Source organism: Rhincodon typus, chromosome 1 (genome assembly GCF_021869965.1).
Source record: "Rhincodon typus isolate 14 chromosome 1, sRhiTyp1.1, whole genome shotgun sequence".
NCBI classification, from domain to species: Eukaryota; Metazoa; Chordata; class Chondrichthyes; order Orectolobiformes; family Rhincodontidae; genus Rhincodon; species Rhincodon typus.
In genome coordinates, this window is record NC_063332.1 from 47,081,544 (window position 1) to 47,100,703 (window position 19,160).

The 19,160-nt window shown below is 40.8% G+C and overlaps 1 protein-coding gene across 1 annotated transcript in view; it reads left to right on the forward strand.

Moving 5' to 3' along the window:
- The first annotated feature begins 6,272 nt into the window (after positions 1–6,272).
- LOC109936104 overlaps positions 6,273–19,160 on the forward strand; it is a 19,345-nt gene continuing 6,457 nt past the window's right edge. Inside the window, exons 1-6 of the mRNA XM_048615799.1 lie at positions 6,273–6,462; positions 7,616–7,766; positions 9,520–9,680; positions 14,662–14,805; positions 15,942–16,052; positions 18,822–19,025. Of these exons, the coding sequence (XP_048471756.1) occupies positions 6,273–6,462; positions 7,616–7,766; positions 9,520–9,680; positions 14,662–14,805; positions 15,942–16,052; positions 18,822–19,025 (961 nt within the window). The remainder of the gene's footprint in view (positions 6,463–7,615; positions 7,767–9,519; positions 9,681–14,661; positions 14,806–15,941; positions 16,053–18,821; positions 19,026–19,160) is intronic.

Here is a 19,160-nt window from a genome sequence, read left to right on the forward strand (position 1 = left end):
GTAGTAATTCTTTCAGGTCATTTCAATTTTCCTCTGGAAGGTAACTCAATAGCTTATCCCAATTTTTGAGAACTTCCTCATTGTCCAATTTAATTTGAGGAATGTCCGATTCAGAATCATCCAAAACAAAAACAGAAGTTGCTGGAAAAGCTCAGCAGGTCTGGCAGCATCTGTGGAGAGAAATCAGAATTAACATTTTGGGTCAAGTGACCTTTCCTCAGAATCATCTGAACTTCGTTCCTCATTGTGTTGTAACCAGTAACACATTCTTCTTTCGCTTTCCTTCTCTATCAAAATACCTTTTGAGGATATTCACATGACACACTCTGTGAGATTTCTTTCTTTATGGCATTCTTATCAAATAACTCAACTCACTCAATTTCCTTTAAATTTGATAAGTGCCACTAAACCATGCTTTTAAAGGTCCGCATACCACTGGACATAACACCAACACTTTGTCTCCACTAGCAATTTTTTGATTTCTTGTCTGCTTCGTGTTTCATCACACTTATCTGCTCTATTTATTCTTCCCCTAAAATTTGACGTATGGTCCAAATGTATGGTCTCTTAACTCTGACTCACCAATTTCTTCTTAATTAATTTCAGTGGTCCTCTTACTTCATGCCCAAAATCTAATTCAAATGGATGAATTTGTTAGATTCATTTGGTGCATCCCTAATTGCAAAAACTACAGATAGAATTCTTTTATCCCAATCCGCTGCATAGTCTTGACTATGCGCTCTCAATGTGGTCTTTAAAGTTTAATACCACTGTTTTAATGCTCACCATGATTCTGGATGCTATTCAATTAATTTGAATTGTTTTATTCCTAAACTATCCATAACTTACTTGAATAACTTTGACATAAAATTTGGCCCTTGATCTGATTGTATCTGTGTGGTTCATCCGTATCTGGTAAAAAAAAAATTGTGTAACTCTTCTACAATCCTTTTAGTTGTGATACTGTGCAATGGAATGGTCTCTGGAAGACTAGTCGACACATCCATTATGGTCAACAAATGCTGATTGCCACTTTTTGTTTTAGGTAGGGGTCCTATGAAATCAATTAAGACCCTTGTAAAATGTTCCTTAAATGTGGGAATAGATATTAAGGGTGCTGATTTTATTGCTGCCAATTACCTGATATGTATGACATGTCCGGCAAAATTCAACCACATCCTTACGTAGTCCAGGCCAATGAAATGGTTTTATATTTAGGGTGTAACTCAAGTCATTAAGTTATTGTCTTCATCCTGTTTGCATTCCCATGATGCATCTCTTTGTCAAATGAAAATAAACACAATCACATGATGTTACAGAATTAAGAACTGCATTGGCTATACTTAAGCCAAGTACAGTTCATCTCAGTTGATGGGTCAATAATGAAAGGTATAATTTTAAGGTGAAGGGCAGGAGGTTTAGAGGGGATTTGAGGAAAATGTTTTTCATTGAGAGGGCAGTGGGAATCTGGAATGCACGGCCTAGAAGGATAGCACGGCCTAGAAGGATAGTAGAGCTAGGAGTCCTCACAACCTCCAAAAATTGAATAGATGAGCACTTGAAATGTCATAACATTTTATGCTATGGGCCATGTGCTGGAACGCACGATTAGTGTGGATGGGTTGGCGCAGACTCAGTGGGCTAAATGACCTGTACTGTGTGACTCAATGGCTCTAAGCAGAATAGTATAATGTTAGATTGCTCAATGAATATACTTTAATTATGTGATTATAACTAAACTAAGTCAATCTTGAAATGTTAGCTTACATCCTAATCGTACAGAGTGGAGAAAAGCACAAGTCCAAAGACAGGTTAAAATTAGGTTTCTGTGTTAAGCAAAAAGGAGAAGCCTTTGACATCAAATAAAAATTAACCTTACAGAAGCTGAACTTTACAAATGTTTTTGCAATGAAATAATTCCATTCGCAAATGCTTTGTCTCAGTAAGCACAGGAAAAAGATTGAAGAGTCACTAGCGAGAAATCAAGGTCACAAAGAATTGTCATGAAATATAGAGGGTCTAGAGTCATAGTCATAGAGTTTTACAGGAAAGAGACTCTTCTGCCCATAATCAAACATCCATCACTTCTAATTCTATTTTCGAGTATACTATGGCATTGCAAATGCTCATCTAATTCTTAAATATCTTGAGGGTTTCTGCCTCTACCATCCTTTCCAGCAGTGAGTTCCAGATACCCATAACCCTCTGGGTGAAAAATGTTTTCCTCAAATCCCCTCTAAACCTCCTGCTTCTTACTTTAAAACTGTGCCCTTTACTTATCAATCCCTCAGCAGTCAATCTTGTCCACTATAAAGAAAATAACTCCAAGCCTATCTAGCTGAATTGCTCCAGCCCAGGCAACATCCTGGTGAATCTCCACTGCACCGTCTCTAGTGCATCACTTCCTTCCTATAGTGTGGACACCAGAAATGTACATAGTGTCCCAGCTGTGGCCTGACTAACATTATATAGCCCTCCTTGTTCTTGTATTCAATGCCATGAACTAAAAGTATCCATTATTCTTCTTAGTCACCTTATCTACCCATCCTGCTGCCTTCAAGGATCTATAGACATGCACACCAAGGTCCTGCCAATCCTCTGTACTTTCTAACATCTTACCATTCAACGTGTACTTCTTTGTATTGTTAGTCCTGCCAAAATGCATCGCCTCACACTTTTCAGAATTAAATCTCATTTGCCAATGTTCAGCCAATCTAACCAGCCTATTTATATCATCATGTAACTAAGGCTTTCCTCCTCACTGTATACCACACCACTGATTTCGTGTCATAGAGTCATACAGCTGGGAAACAGACACTTCAGTCCAACCAGTCCATGCCACCATGTTCCCAAACTAAGCTAGTCCCATCTGCCTGCATTTGGCCCATGTCTGAAATAAATCCACAGAGTCTGGTATCCTGTGAGCAAGTCACCCTTTGTTTATGCATGTATAGTAGTTGATACTGGTCCAGCTTCCTCAGAGCCAGCTTGCAGAGTGAACAGAACCTCTGACACTCCTGTTTATATCTGTCAGCTAGGGCTCCCTGATTGGAAATCAGCTCCAAACAGGAAACTCATATTCTATGAGGTCCACCTGGCTAACCCTGGTCCATGCCTCCTTAATTCACATCTCGATCAACAAACAGCAAAGGACCCAGCACCGAACCCTGTTGCATGCCACTGGACACAGGCTTCCAAGGACAAAAACACCCTTTCACCATCACCCTCTGCTTCCTGCCACTAAGTCAACCAATCCTATCTCCTTTCATACATCAGTCCTGTCAACCCAGGAATCAGTCTGGTAAACCTTTGTAGTCCTCCCTCCACTGCCAGAACATCCTTCCTTAGTTAAGGAGACCAAAACTGCACACAATACTCCAGGTGTGGTCTCACGAAGGCCCCATATACTTTCAGTCAGGGTCAATGTGTCGATTCCTCATTGGAAATCAGGTTTAATGCCTGGTCACTCATAGACTGTCAGCACTTTATGGCAAAAGTATAGCACAATTTAAAAAGTTCATGATTTCCTTTACTATATATTATCATACATTATCTTAACTTAGCAGATTCATATTTAGGTGTACTGTCCTTACATCTTTTCATCCTCATATACTTATACTATAAGCTACTCAAATTTGTAGACTGAGAATGCTTGTGCAAACAGAATAGATTATTCAATGCAGTCTCTTTAAGATAAAAAATAGATTTCAGAAAGCTCCCCACAAGTTTTAATACAAAAACTGTACCACACCAGAAAGTTACATCATTTAGTAAAAACGAATTGTCATAATTTCATGCTGATCAGTCAAAATTGTAATATGTTAAATGAACAATTAATTTCAGCAGACAATATCACTAGCGTAGAGCATGACATGTGCCAGTTTATTTATGTCAAAAGTGGGTATAGATTCTAGGTTCGACATTTCCATTTCAGTTTTCAAATTATGCAATTGTACAAAATTCAATGCTGTATTAAATTCTAAGTCTGACACAATTGAATTAATTTCTCCATTCCCCTGTGGTTATCCCCTTGCTGGGACCGAAAGTGGACCCCAACCCAACAAAATGGGCAGTACATCCCGAATAGGATCTAACCAGCAGCAGCCAATTGAGCTGCCAGGACTATTGACCATTTAAGGGTAGTGATTTGCCTCCTGGGGCTGCTGGCCCACTCAGCGAGCTAGTAGCTTGGCACCAATTAAGGAAGCTTTTACTAACACTGCAAGAAGGTATCACAACAAAAACTAGGTAAACTTCCTAATTTAACTTGAATTGCAAGGCTGTAATCGGACAGTGAAGCCTTCAGTGACACTGGAGGTAACGCAGCATAGAGGAGGATCTGGATATGGGAACTGGATTGCAAGCCAGGCAGTTCCCTTACCAAGCGAGTTATTGGGTAGCCTTGCTGATATACCCCAGTCTTCTGCAACAAACATCAATAATGCAATATAATTACCCACTGCTGGGTTAATGTAGTCCCTCATTTGTGTATGTTCTGTTTGTTGATCTCGTGGTGAGTACTGAATACATTGAAACATTTAGCCACAGTCCCTCAAATGAAATAGGATTGCACTGATGTCCTGAAGCACGTGTTTGTGTGACTATGCACACATCGAATATAGGAAAAGGAACAGGCCATTCAACCCATCCAGTGTAATCCTTTATTACGATCATGGCCAATTCATGTATGCCTGTATGGAATTGTAATATAAACTCACCATGGGTTACATATGAAGTTAATTCCCTAAAAAGGAGAAAAGTAAGAAGTAACAAAAACAGAAATTGCTGGAAAAACTTAGCAGGTCTGGCAGCATCTGTGGGGAGAAATCAGAGTTAACGTTTCGGGTTGAGTGACACTTCCTCACTAAGAAGGATGTTTTCCCACTAAGGCAGCAATAAAATCTCCTTGCCTCTATTTCCAAGAGGAAATCAGATGGAGAAAGTTCAATTTAATGGAGCAACTTCTTGAATCTAAACACATTTTTGAGATCATAGGAGCGAGGTTTTAACTCACTCAAATCACACCCAATTACACGGCTATAATCGAATACGTTATACTATTCAGATATTTGAAGAGTGGCTGCTGAAACCAAATTTTAGATTCTTTGAATGCAGCATAGGCAGTGTTTCTTAAATGAATAACTGGAGGACATCTTCAAAAAGGTTTGTTTCAAACAGAATATATACAGAAATGTGGAGATGAGCATAATAAGTATACCTCCTAAGTTCATAATAAACTGTAGGCTGTTGCAGGCTAGTATTCCAACAATCTCTATGCCCATTGACTCTCCTTACTAGCCGAAACCTCACTTTATTCGATTGCCAGTGTTCCAGTTGACCAAATTACTCCTAATGACCAAGTGTACTATTTCACATTTACCTGCATTAATTTTTATTTGCCAATTATTCACCCATCCCACTCACTTGTCTACCCTCTCTGGAGGTCTAACCCTATCCTCCTCACAGTTTGCAATAATTCCAAGTGTTGTATCATCTGCACATTTTGAAATTGAGTTTGCAGGCTCCAAAATATATACAAAGAAAAGCTCTATTACAGACCCCTGGGAACCTGACTGAATACTTCTGCTGGTACAAAAAGCAACCGTTTAACACATTTTCTTGTCTCCTATGCTGCCACCTACTGTCCTCTTTATTCCCTGGGCATCAACTTTGCAAAATGATTATGTGACACTTTAACAAATGCTTTTTGGTAGCGCATGTGCACCACATCAATTGTAATAGCCTCATCAACACTTTTTTTAATCTCAACAAACTAAAAGAAATTATTTGTTTTTAATAAATCCATGCAATATTTCCTTAATTAGCCCACATCAGTATTGGATAGGCTCCCAATAAGTTTTTTTTGTGTTGTATTCTCTAACATCGGTGTGTATCTTAAACCAAACAGTAAACTGCTACCACTTCTGCACATAATACTTGCTTTGCTTCTTCACTATATGGGTGCCAGTGGTCCCCACGTGTGTCTTACCACTGATTGCTGTCTGTGTTGTTGTTGACAGTGTAACTGTTTCCTGGTTACTGTGCAACTGACACACAACGTCACCTCACATGCTTACATTTCCAGTCAGGTAGCACTTCACAATGTTACAGAATCTTAAAGTTTAAAAGTGATGGCATGTTTACTGATGAAGCAAAAATATGAAATCAAATGATTTTCTGAATAATCTTCACATAATGGAAATTTAATTTCAATTGTCTTTATTTCAGTATCCGGCTGCAGTGGCTGAGTACGGGTGAAACCCCCAGATACAATGTCTTCAGGACAAGGCTCGGGAAAGCAAAAGGCAAAAAAGGCCAGTTTTGCCCCACAAGCTGCAGGTCATGAGTCCAACCAGATCGTACCACGAAACAAGGCAGACAACAGATCTGGAGCTAGCCAGGCTGTGGTCCCATATCAGCCATCACAAGCCCAGCAACAAAACACCATGCTTGTTCCAAAAGGTAATGTGAAAAATACTGTAAGAGTCACTTTTGTTATCACTTCAGGTTGGCAGCACATTATGTTATAAAAGAGAAAAGGCAATGATTTGGGGCTATATTTGCTGACTCAAAACTTTCATGTGGGTTGTGCTGGTCTCTTGCCTTTTTAACGGGAGTGTGGTAGAACCTCCAGCAAAAATGTGACAGGAGTTGAGTTTGTAACCATGGAAATTCAGAGCTACCATCTTCAATCAAGTTCAAAACCAAACAGCAAGCAAAATATTGACAGAGCAGGAGAAATGGAACCTTAGCACAGGAACCTGTTTAATTAATTGTGCGGGCAGATGTGTAATGTCACAGAGTAAGTTCTAATGTTTTCTTTTGTGGGGATAAAAAGCCTCTAAAGATAAGAAAGCTTAAATAATTAATGCATATCTGCCATTGGAAATAGAAATGTGGAAAGTTTAGCTTTCTATTTTGTTGCCTCTGGTTTAACTCCAGGAATATTTACATGATAAACATTCCCATGCTGAAGCACAGATCACAGAAGTCTTAAAGTACCAATTGTCAGGAATTTCAAGTTAAATTTCCTGTTTATAAAGAGGTTTGTTGCTTGTGAGAATCTAAGGAGGCAATGCAAATGCAGCCCAACCTTAGTAATTTTTGGACAGATATATTTTGCTTCCTCCCTCCTTGAGAACTGAAACCTGCTGATGTGTGTGTGACTCCTTAGTTATTCAGAAGTTCCATCACTCAAGGATAACCCTGTTAATTGTATGCTGGAGTAGTTTTAGCTCCTACTGATGTTACCAGGACAGCCTCTTTAATATACAATCTTCTATCATGCTATTGCAACATGCAATGTAGTGCACAGTGGAGGCTGGAATTATTGTTCACAGCAACTCCAGTGCAGACTTCTTTGTTAAAGTTTCAGAATGTTTATGGCCTTTTTTAATATACACATTTAAAAATTGACTAATCTAATTTCAACTGTTAGCATATTAGAACTGATATCACCATTCCCCAGCCTAATAAAACAAAAAACAGCTAAGATGTGTGCTATTGAAATTTATCTGGTGAATTCCACCAGAAGCCCACATCTGTGGTGTCAAGCAAAAAGAATAAAATTAGGACAAATGTAAGTTCTCCCATGAGATGGAACTTATAATTGAAGCCAAGCAACGTGTTCTAATTAATTACATGAAATCGCTGACAGAGAAGAGTCTAAATGCATTAAGAAAGTCGAATAAAATGCAACCATTGACTACTGGCTACAGCTTTACCAGAATATCCAGATGTCCTTTGACACAGAATGCAAGTGATAGGTATGAACCTATCAAAAAGGTGACAAACAAAACAGCTCTAATAAAAACAAAGACAGTGGGGGTCATCACCAACTGCAATAAATAGTTGAAGAGGTGGAGTTGTACTCTAGGGAGAACACTGTCACAAAGGAAGCTCCAGACACCATAGAAAGTCTGCCTGACAGAGCTGAATATTGAAACCACAGTGAGGAATTAAGTAAAGCTTTTGACCAGCTTGCAGGCAACCAAAGCTCCTGCAGCACCTACACAACTGTCTCTGTCCCTGAGGAGAGAGGGGCAGTGTCTCAGAATACATGTGATGCAAAGATTGTGACCTTGTACAGGCACAAGGATGACTATAACAATTGCAACAACTATCAACACATCTCCTGGCAGACTGTTGTGGAAAACATATTTGCCCTTGTGAGACTGTAGAGCCTGACTGGATGTATCCACCCTGAATTCCAACATGGTTTCAGAACTGGAAGATCTAGAATTAACATGATTTTCTCAGTCCAGCAGCTGTAAAGGAAATGCCATGAACAAAGGGGACCACTGTATATTGCTCTCGTTAGTCTATCCAAGGCATTCGGCTATGTGAGCACAGGCTGTCTATTTAGGCTGCAGGAGAAAATCAGCTGTCCATCAAAGTTGCTCAGTGTGTTACGATCAGCTGAGGAGTGAACTGGCTCCCCTCTGTTCAAACAAAAGTATATGTTCTTTCTTGCACAAGGCTATGCCTCTCTCCAATTAAAAATGTGGCTGACAATGTGCTAGTATGAGTACTAAGGAAGCCAATCAACAAGGTTTTCTTGATTCAAATTTTATTATTTGTCAATTTATTACCCCTTAAACATGAGAAAAATCATGAAAATGAAATTTCAATTGTGACCTTTGTGCAGTCATGTGCATCTCCACACACACACACACACACACACACGCACTCACTCACAAAGTGTGAGTACAATATAAAGGAAAATAAAAGAATATACAGTTTAGACTCCTTTCGTTGCCTTTAAGGTATGAGGTTCTTGAACCCAAGGTCAGTGTTGGGTATCATTTTTTGGATGCAGTCAGTCATAGTGGATGTTATAGTCATTGAATGTTATTGGTTCACAGTCAGTTTTCTCTCAGAGCTCATTAGTTTTTGGCAGTTTTCGCCTCACTTCCAAAGAGAGCAAGTCCTTTCTCTGGATGTTACTGCAAGTGCCTGGATGTTACTCCTTGTTTTTGAATATGTTTCTGTAACAAACTGGCAATGGCACCATATTTAAAAGACCATTGTGCACCCAATCATGTACTGGAGGTTCACAGCAGGCCTGCATAGCTTGGGGACATTTGCCTTGGAGATAGCAAAATTGGCACCTTGTGGACGGAGACCTGCAGGTCCTGGTGAACAGGGTAGTGCAGAGAAGGGATGTGCACTTCCCCATGATTGCCAGAGAAGGCCACAACACCAGACCCTGCCGACCTGAGGTTGCCACTTGAGTCAGTGTGTTGTCACTAATGGCCCATTTTTGCCTTCTCTGCTCCGTCAGGATGAGTGCCACCATCTTCCCTGTGCTATTGCTCACACACACTAATACTGCACCTGCCTCCCACCAAAATTCATGCTGTAGTTCTCTCACTGTTACATGCAACACCTTTCCTCAGTTGCCCTCTCCCACCCAAACCTCCTGGTGAATTAAGTGACATGGCCTCTGTGCTATCTGTTCACTCACAACACTGAATCAGCAACTTTCCTCTCACTCACTCCTTCCCTTTCTCATTCCAGGAGAAAACTGCCTGTAATAGAGCTTATAAAGCCAGGATGGGTGGTGGTGCCCCATGTTCGCCTCCTCACCTCCTATGAAGAGGGGAGGATCCTGGCCCTTAGTGGTGAGAACAGGCACCGGTTCTGTGAAGATACTGCAACAACCAGGTCCCAGCAGCCAAGTAAGAGATGTTGTTCATTGTTGTGCTGCTCTCTCATTACCATCACTGTCAATGTATTATTGTTATTATTATACCACAACGTACACCCCTTGGTCATGATGCATGGTCTCTTTGCCTCCTGCAGGTACCACTGGGATCCCCGTACTCTCTCACTGCAGCACATCCCCTCCTCACCATTTGAGGAAGCTATCTCTGTAGAAGGCTGCTTCCTGTACCCTCCCCCCACTCCACACAGCATCTCTGACACTGACCCCCCAGTGGGTATTGTCACGAGATTACAGTCAGGAGCACCTGATGGTAAACACTTCACTGCCACATTCCCACATCTGGTTGAGGAAGAAATGGCACACTTTGCTGGCATTCAGAGGGCTGCCAGAGACCAAGCACCTCCTGAGCCTGAGGCAGGAGGAGAGCCCAGAGTGTGGGCACTTGGTGACTTTATTGACCTGCACAACAGACACAGGAGCAGCAGGAGCACTGGTGAAGCCGATATAAATGTTGCAGGCCTGCAGCAATGTGGTTGGGACTGTGCTGCCTCAGGTATTTGTGCATCAAGTTGCTTCTGTGAACAGTTTGGTAGCTGCCATGGACAGCCAAGTCAAGAAGTCTGAGAGCCTCCTGAGTATGTCTCCAGACCTACACCCCATCTCTCTAGCTATTAGTGCTCAGCACCAAAGCCAGACAACAATGGAGAATGCACTTTGACTTCACTCCTGGTACCCCTTCCTCACATGGATACAGGGTGGTGCCAAGAGGCACCCATCCCAAGGAGGAACCCACTTACCCAAAAGTTTTTTTTCAGGACAAGAGGTGACTGGGCCTCTACCTCCATGTTGCCTGCAGAATATAGGGAGTTAGGAAGTAAGCTGAAAAGTAGAACCTCAAAGGTAGTGATCTCAGGATTACTATCAGTACCACATGCTAATCAGGATAAAAATCCAGGATATATCAGATGAATATGTGGCTGAAGAGATGGTGCAAGGGGGAGAGTTTCAAATTCCTGGGGCTTTGGTCCCGATCCTGGGGGAGGTGGGACCAGTACAAACTGGACAGCTTATACCTGGGCGGGACCAGGACTGCTGTCTAAGGGGGAATATTTTCTAGAGTGGTTGGGAAGACTTTAAACTAAAATGGCAAGAAGATAGAAACCTATGTAAGGACTCAGAGGAGGAGTGATCAAGAACAAGAACAAAAGACAGAAAGGGGAAATAAAAAAAGTGATAGGTAGAGAAACCAAGGGCCAGGATCAAACAGAGACACAGTGAAAAATAACAGGGCAAGTAATTGTTTAAAAAACAAGCCTGAAGGCTTTGTGGAGCATTGGGAATAAAATGGGTGAATTAATCTTGCAAAGAGATGAAAATGGTTGTAATATAGTCAGGATATTTAGAGACATGGCTGCAGGATGACCAAGAATGGGAACTGAATATCCAGGGATATTCAGCATTTGATTTGATTTATTATTGTCACATGTACCAAGATACAGTGAAAAGTATTGTTTTATATGCTAACCAGACAAATCATATCTTACATAAGTACATCAGGGTAATAGAACAGAATGTAGAATATAGTGTTACAGCTACACAGAAGGTGCAGAGAAAGATCAACTCTAATATATGAGAGTTAACATAAGTCTGATAACAGTGGGATAGAAGCTGTTTTTGAATCTGTTGGTATGTGTTTTCAAACTTTTGTATCTGTTGCCCAATGGAAGAGGGTGGAAGAGAATATAACCTGGGTGGGAGGATTCTTTGATTATGTTGGCTGCTTTCCCGAGGCAGCAGGAAGGGTAGACAAAGTCAATGGAAGAAAAGTTGGTTTTCATGATGGACTGAGCTGTGTTCACAACTGTCTGTAATTTCTTGTGGTCTTGGGCAGAGCAGTTGCTCTGGATGTATGGAAGGGATGCTTTCTGTGGTGCATGTTGGGTTTGTTTGCCCCCATCCCCCTGTGAACAGGAGTGAGATGGAGACTAGGTAGAAGTCTTAAAAGTTGTCTTTATTGAAAGCACTTCTTAGTACATCTTTGAGCTTAAGCTGCATACAGTGAGTAGACGTGGCTTTTTATACAGTATTGCAACAGATACAACAGATACTTGTGTGTGGAGCTTGTTTATACAGCATTCTTACAGTTATCTGCCCCTGCTATGACAAACAGATGTTTTCTTTACAGAGTATTCACTTATTGTACCTCTCTAACACAGCATGACTCACACAGGCATGACAGCATTTGCTGTCACATGCCACTTTAATCAATCACTTTAACCCGATCATATTTGTTGTCACGTGCCACTTTCGTCATCATAACTACCTTCAGAGGCTACCCTTCACAGTGCATCTATAAAAATTGGTTAGAGTCATTGTGGACATCCCAAATTTCCATAGTCTTCTGAGGAAGTAGAGGTGTTGATGTGTTTTCTTGACTGTAGTGTCGACGTGGATGGACCAGGACAGATTGATGGTGATATTTACTCCTAGGAACTTGAAACTCTTGGTCGCGTCCACCTCAGCACCATTGATATAGACAGGGACATGTCCTCCACTGTGCTTCCTGAAGTCAATGACCAGCTCCTTTATTTTGCTGACACTGAGGGAGAGATTGTTGTCTTTACAACTTTCCACTAAGCTTTCTATCTCTTTCCTGTGCTCGGAGTTGCTTGAGATCTGACCCACAACGTTGGTGTCAGTAACAAATTTGTAAATGGAGTTAGTGCTAAATTTGGCCACACGGATGTGAGTGTATAAGGAGACAGTAGGGGGCTGAGTACACAGCCTTGTGGGGCACCGGTGTTGAGAACTATTGTGGAGGAGGTATTGTTGTTGATCTTTACTGATTGCAGTCTGCGGCTTAGAAAGTCAAGGATCCAGTTGCAGAGGGAGGAGCAGAGTCCGTGGTCTCTGGGTTTGGAGATGAGGTTGGTTGTAACTATGGTGTTGAAGGCGGAGCTAAAGTCAATAAATTGGAGTCTGATGTAAGTGTCCTTGTTATCCAGATGTTGCAGGGATGAGTGTAGGGCCAGGGAGATTGAGGAAGGACAGAGGAAAAGGCAGTGGAGTTGCATTACTGGTTAAAGAGGAAGTTAGTGCCATAGTGAGGAAGGATATCAGTTCTGACAATGTGGTATCTCTATGGGTGTACCTAAGGAACACCAAGGGCCAAAAAACATTATCAGGGGTTGTATATAAACTCCCAGGAACAGGGAATTTCTAAAGGGGAACAAAAAAATGGCTGACCAACTAAAATAAATACTTTGGCTCTGTGTTCACAAATGAGGACACAAATAACATACCAGCAATGTTAGGGAACACAGGGTTCAGTGAGAGGGAGGTGTTGAAGGAAAATATTATTTGGAGAATGGCGTTGGGAAATTGATGAAGTTGAAGGCAGTTAAGTTCCCAGGTCCTGATAATCAACATCTGGAGTACTTAATGGCCATAGAAATAGCGAAGACAAATGTAGGTCCCTTACATTCAGTAATTGGCACTCAGCTTCCAAGATTCTATTGACTCTGGAATAGTTCCTACAGCTTGGAGGGTAGCTAATGCAACCCCGCTATTTAAGAACTGAGCCAGAGAGAAAACCAGGAATTATAGATCAGTCAGTGGGGAAATTGCTAGATTCTATTATAGAAGAATTGATAGCTGAGCATTTGGAAAACAATGGCAGAATCAGACAGAGTCAGCATAGATTTACAAAAGGGAAACTATGCTTGACATAGCTACTGGAATTCTTTGAGAATATAACTGGTAGAGTTGATGAGAGGGTGCCAGTGGTTTATTTAGAAGTTTTTTTGACAAAATATCTCAAAAGAGATTAAATTAAATGTAAAATTAAAGTGAATTGGGTTAGGGGTTAGTGTATGAGATGGATAGAAACCTGGTTGGCGCCAGTCTTTTTCTGAAATTTCCTGGCAGGTTACTGCCAGGGTTCAGTGCTAAGTTCACAGCTATTCACAATATATATTTATGATTTGGATAGAGGGAAATAAATGTAATATCTCCAAATTTGCAGATGACACAAAGCGGATGGCACGACAGAGTTGCTACAATGTGATTTGAACAAGCTGAGTGAGTGGCAAATGCATGGCAGATGTAGTATAATGTGGATAAATGTGAGGTTATCCACTTTGGCAGCAAGAAGGCAGATTATTATCTGAATGGCTATAAACTGAGAGAGGATAATGTGTAATGAGACCTAAGGTCACTGAAGGTCACTGCATGCAGGTGTAGCAGGTGGGAAAGTGGATAAATGTAATGTTAACCTTCATTGTGAGAGTATATAAGTGCAGGAGCAAGAAAATCTTGCTGCAATTGTATTTGATGAGACCACACCTTGAATATTATGTTCAGTTCTGCTCTCCTTATCTGAGGAAGGATGTTCTTTCTATAGAGGGCATGCAACAAAGATTTACTAAACTGACTCCTGGAATAGCAGGACTGACATAAGGAGAGGTTGAATAGGTTAGGATTATATTCACTGGTGCTTAGAAGAATGAGGGGATGATCTTATAAACTTACAAATTTCTGTTAGGACTGTATAGGGTAGATGCAGAAAGAATATGCCTAATGATAAAGGAGTCCAGACCAGGGGTCATAGTCTAAGAATATGGGGTAAATTTTAGACTGAAATGAACAGAAATTTCTTAACCCAAAAAGTGGTGAGCCTGTGGAATTCTCTACCACAATAAGTAGTTGAGGCCAAAACATTGTAATTTCAAGAAGGAGTTGGATGTAGCATTTGGGGCTAATGGGATCAAAGGACATAGGGGAAAGGCAGGTACAGTGAGTTAGATGATCAGCCATGATCATAATGAATGACGGAGCAGGCTCAAAATACTGAATGACCTGCTCCTGCTCCTATTCTCTATGTTTCTCTGTTAACCAGAAAGGAAAAACTGTAACATTTTCCAATAGCAGTGTAAAAGTAATTGGAAAAAAATATATTTATCTACTATGAGGTTTCCTGTGATTATCTTTTACAGGATATACAGTAAAACCCATAGTTCCAGCCAAAAAGGCTGAGCTTGTCTCTGTTGCCAAAGCAATGCATAGAGAAGAATTTGGGACACGGGTAAAGGAACTATTTGATCCTGAGAAAGAAGCAGCGCTGGATGCTCTTCAAACAGGTGAATTTAATTCTTATTATTTGTTCTGTGGATGTGGGTGATACTAGCAAGGCTGTGTTTGCTGTGATACGTGGTTAGCCTACACTTGCTTATGTGCTACATGGGCTGATAAGTGGCTGCATATAATGCTACTACCTTATATGGTAGTCTGCACCTCTTAAAGGGAAAGTGCAGTTTAGCCTGGGAATTATGCTATTTGAGTTACCTTGTTGGGAGAGAAGAATAAATTTCTCTTCTCTCTGGGTCTTGCTAAATGTCTGTCATTAGTTTGAACATCCCAACAGCAAAGTAGACATGTGACAAGAATTGTGCCCAAGTAAGTCACTTCCTTAGGCTCAAGTCCATACAGTATAATGAGAATGTGAGGGGAATGTAATAATTAATTGATTAAGTCCAGTGACCTGTGGCATCTTCGGTATTTTTTCTTCCATTTTAGGAGACAGGGGGTTGGATTTTTTTAAAGTCAGTGTAAGAATGTCAATAACAGTTTAACAGAGTTGGTTGTTTAAGATTGCACATTGTCCTTTAATTTTAAAGCTCTGGGTTTAATTTCCAACAGATGAAATGAGACCTGTTCCTTGTGCAATTTATAAATGCTCTACATGAAATGAACTTAGGCATTCTTAAGTATTCACTTAGCAATGTAAAATGTTCACTATTGCCACTACGTTGGGGGCTCAAGATTAGAAAGGCCATTGGGGCAAAGATTTTTGAATGCTACACTTAGAACATTGTGAACTTAATAAACATGTTTCAATTTTGATGCTTATACTGTACAAAGTAAATCTTTCTCTTCATGTAAAGATAGAAAATCACATTGGTAGTGAAGGTTTCTGTCCAAAAGGTTTGCTTAATACACATATTTGGTCAGTATAGCTGGAGGGTGACTTTAACCAGGAAGTACAACATTAGGCTTGCATTTTGGCAAGTATTAATCATGCATTTGGTCATGTAAAAGAGAGACATCTTATTTTCCAGTGTGTTTGTGCATGAATTCCTCTTTACCTTTCTCACCTTTCAGCAGAACTTGGGAACATTTTAGCCTTACTTTAAGGGATTTTCATCACCTACACTGTAAGTGACGCAGATTGTTCAGCTGTTATATTTGTAACCAATGCAAAACGTTGCTTTGAAAGGGATCTATATTGGATGGCGATGCCCTGAATACAACTGGGACTGCATCAGAGTTGGAGTAAAGTCCAAATGTTTTTGTGGACACCTCCTCGCTGAACACGGACGGTTTACTGGTATGAACTGAATTTCTTTTTTTCTGAATTGATTATTGTTGATTTTGCTTATTAGTTCATGTGATCAAGGCATTGCTGGTTGAGCTAGAATTTATTGCCTGTCCCTAATTTCCCTGGAGGCAGTGGTTATGTGCTCCCCTCTTGAAATGCTGTGGACTTTTTGATGTAGGGACACTCACAGTCCAGTTAGGAAGGGAGTTCCTCAATTTTGACAAAGTGAGAATAAGCAACAGTGATAGATTTCCAAGCCAGGGTGATGTGCAACTTAGAGCAGAAAAATAGCCCCAAGCATCTGCTGCCCTTGTCCTCCAAGGTGGAGGCGATAGGAAAGGAGGTAATAGTCTGGAGGCAATGTTGCTGGACTGTTAATCCAGAGACCCAGGTAATGTTCTTGGGATATGGTTTTGAATTCTATCATAGCAAACGGTGAAATTTGAATTCAATAAAAAGCTGGAATTAAGAATTTAATGATGATCATGAAACCATTGTCGATTGTCACAAGAAAAACTGTCTGAAATATTTATATCATTATGGAAGGAAACTACTAGCCTTACTTGGTCTGGCCTACATGTGACTGTTGACCCACAGCAATGTGATTGACTCTTAACTGGCCTCTGGGCAATTAGGGATGGGCAATAAATGTTGGCCTAACCAGTGATGCCCTCATCCCGTGAATGAATTAAAAAAGTATAGGTGGAAGAGACAATGGGTTCGGAAGGTGTATTGAAGGAGGCTTGGTGAGTTGTTGCAGTGATTCTGTAGACAGTACATACTGCGGTCACTGAACTTGAGTGGTGGATGGAGTGAATGTTGAAGATGGTGGATGAGGTGCCAATCAGATGGGTTGTTTTCCATTGAATAGTGTCAAACTTCTTGAATGCTTTGGAGCTGCATCCTTCCAGGCAAGCGGAGACTATTCCATCACACTCCTCTCTTGAGCCTTGTCAATTGGCACTAGGGAGACAGAAGGTCAATTAATTGAATGTAAAAATAAGCTGGCACAGATTACCTAAATTCTGCTTCTTTGACGCAAATCTAATGGTTAATTAGTAATCCCTACAGATCTCAGCATAGCAGTTATAATTAAACCATTTATATTTCAGTAGGTCAGAGAAATATTCACTTATTTCAAAGGAGCTAGGGATGGGAAGATTGTATTCTCCAAAATAGAGATTCAACAGCTAATGAGTAAGGAAGAGTTTGATGGAACAATCATACATGGATCCTAGAAGGAAGAACTTGAAAGGATAAATGAAAATTTTCCTTCTGTATTTAGTTATAGCAGGAATCACATTTAAATTTTATCCCAATTACAAGGATAGCAGTCTGATTTATTCATTCATGTCTTACTCCTAGATTAAGTTCATTACAATTCAAAGCTGAAGATAAGAATATAAGAAATAGGAAAAGGGGAAGGCCATATTGGGCAGCACAGTGGCTCAGTGGTTAGCACTGCTGCCTCACAGCACCTTTGACCTGGGTTTGATCCCAACCTCAGGCAACCGTCTGTATAGAGTTTGCACACTCTCCTTGTGTCTTTGTGGGTTTCCTCCCCACAGTCTAAGGATGTGTAGGTTAGGTGGATTGGCCATGGTGAATTGCCTATAGTGTCTAGGGATAGGCAGGGTAGGTGCTGTGGGAAATGCAGGGTTACAGGGATAGGGTCAAGTTGGGGGGATGGGACTTGGAGGGATGCTCTCAGGATCAATGTGGACCAGTATACATTGGTTTTCCTTTATTCATTCTGCTAATTATACCTTCAAGAACTCAAATAATTCTGAGTCAAACACAACTTCATTTTTACTAACGGGGTAGTAGGAACTGCCGATGCTGGAGTCTGAGATAACAAGGCGTAGGGCTGGATGAACACAGCAGGCTAGACAGCATCAAAGGAGCAGGAAAGCTGACGTTTCGGGTCTGACATTTTCCGAAGAAGGGTCGAGACCCGAAACGTCAGCTTTCCTGCTCCTCTGATGCTGCGTGGCCTGCTGTGTTCATCCAGCTCTACATCTTGTTATCTTCATTTTTATAAAACCATGTTGACATTGCCAATTGTGCCGTGACTTTTTTAAGCATCCTGTTATCATTTCCTTTGTAATGAATTGCAACATTTTCCTGAATGACCTTTGTCAGACTTTTGGCCCTAGTTATTCCCTATTTTCTCTGTCCATCTTTTCTTGAATAATGGAATTATATTTGCTAACTTTGAATCCACTGGGCCTGGTCTGGAATCTAGGAAATATCAGAAGGCCATAATCAATGCAACCACTTTCTTTAGAGCTACTTTGCCTAGGATGCTTTTAATCACATTATTTTCTTCAGCATGCTTTGTTTATTGGTACTAATTACTTGCAGTTCCTCACTCTTATTTGACCCTTGCTTCCCTACCAGTTCTGTTCATTTGTTGTGTTTTCTACTTGAAACATTAACTTTGTTTTTCTCTCTCCACAAATGCTACCAGATCTGCTGAGTTTCTGTTTTTATTTCAGATCTTCAGCATCTACCGTTGTTCTTGTTGACTCAACAAGAAAGCAGCTCAGAGAATCAGGCATGGAATTCAGCCTGCCCAATTCTTCTGGCAATGGCTAGGAAATCAGGAACACTACAAACAGAGTATATAGTACTGCCTGCTCTGCTTGAGTTTCTGAGCTGCACTCTGTGCAAGTCGGGACCAGAAGTTCCCGATTTTGAGGATGAATCTTATCAATTTGAAAGATGGCCTCCTGCAGTTTGCTGTGTTGATGAGTTCTCCTTACTCCTTTGCAACAGGTACAAGTGTTCGAGTGCCCTGTGCAGTTGCTGGCTGCCAATGTAGAGCTTATGCCTTCATCCCTTCCCGTCCTGAAGATGTCGGTGAATTCTGGCTGAGAAAACGAAGAAATTTTGACCCAAGCACCTGGAGAGCTAAATGTCGTTGTAAACATAACCATGAAGAACACAATACTGGTGGAAGCCACAGTTGCAAAGTTGGGGGTAGGTCAACATGTGAAACATCTTCTATTATCAATAGATAGTGGGAACTGCCGATGCTGGAGAATCTGAGATAACAAGGTGTAGAGCTGGATGAACACAGCAGGCCAAGCAGCATCAGAGGAGCAGGAAAGCTGA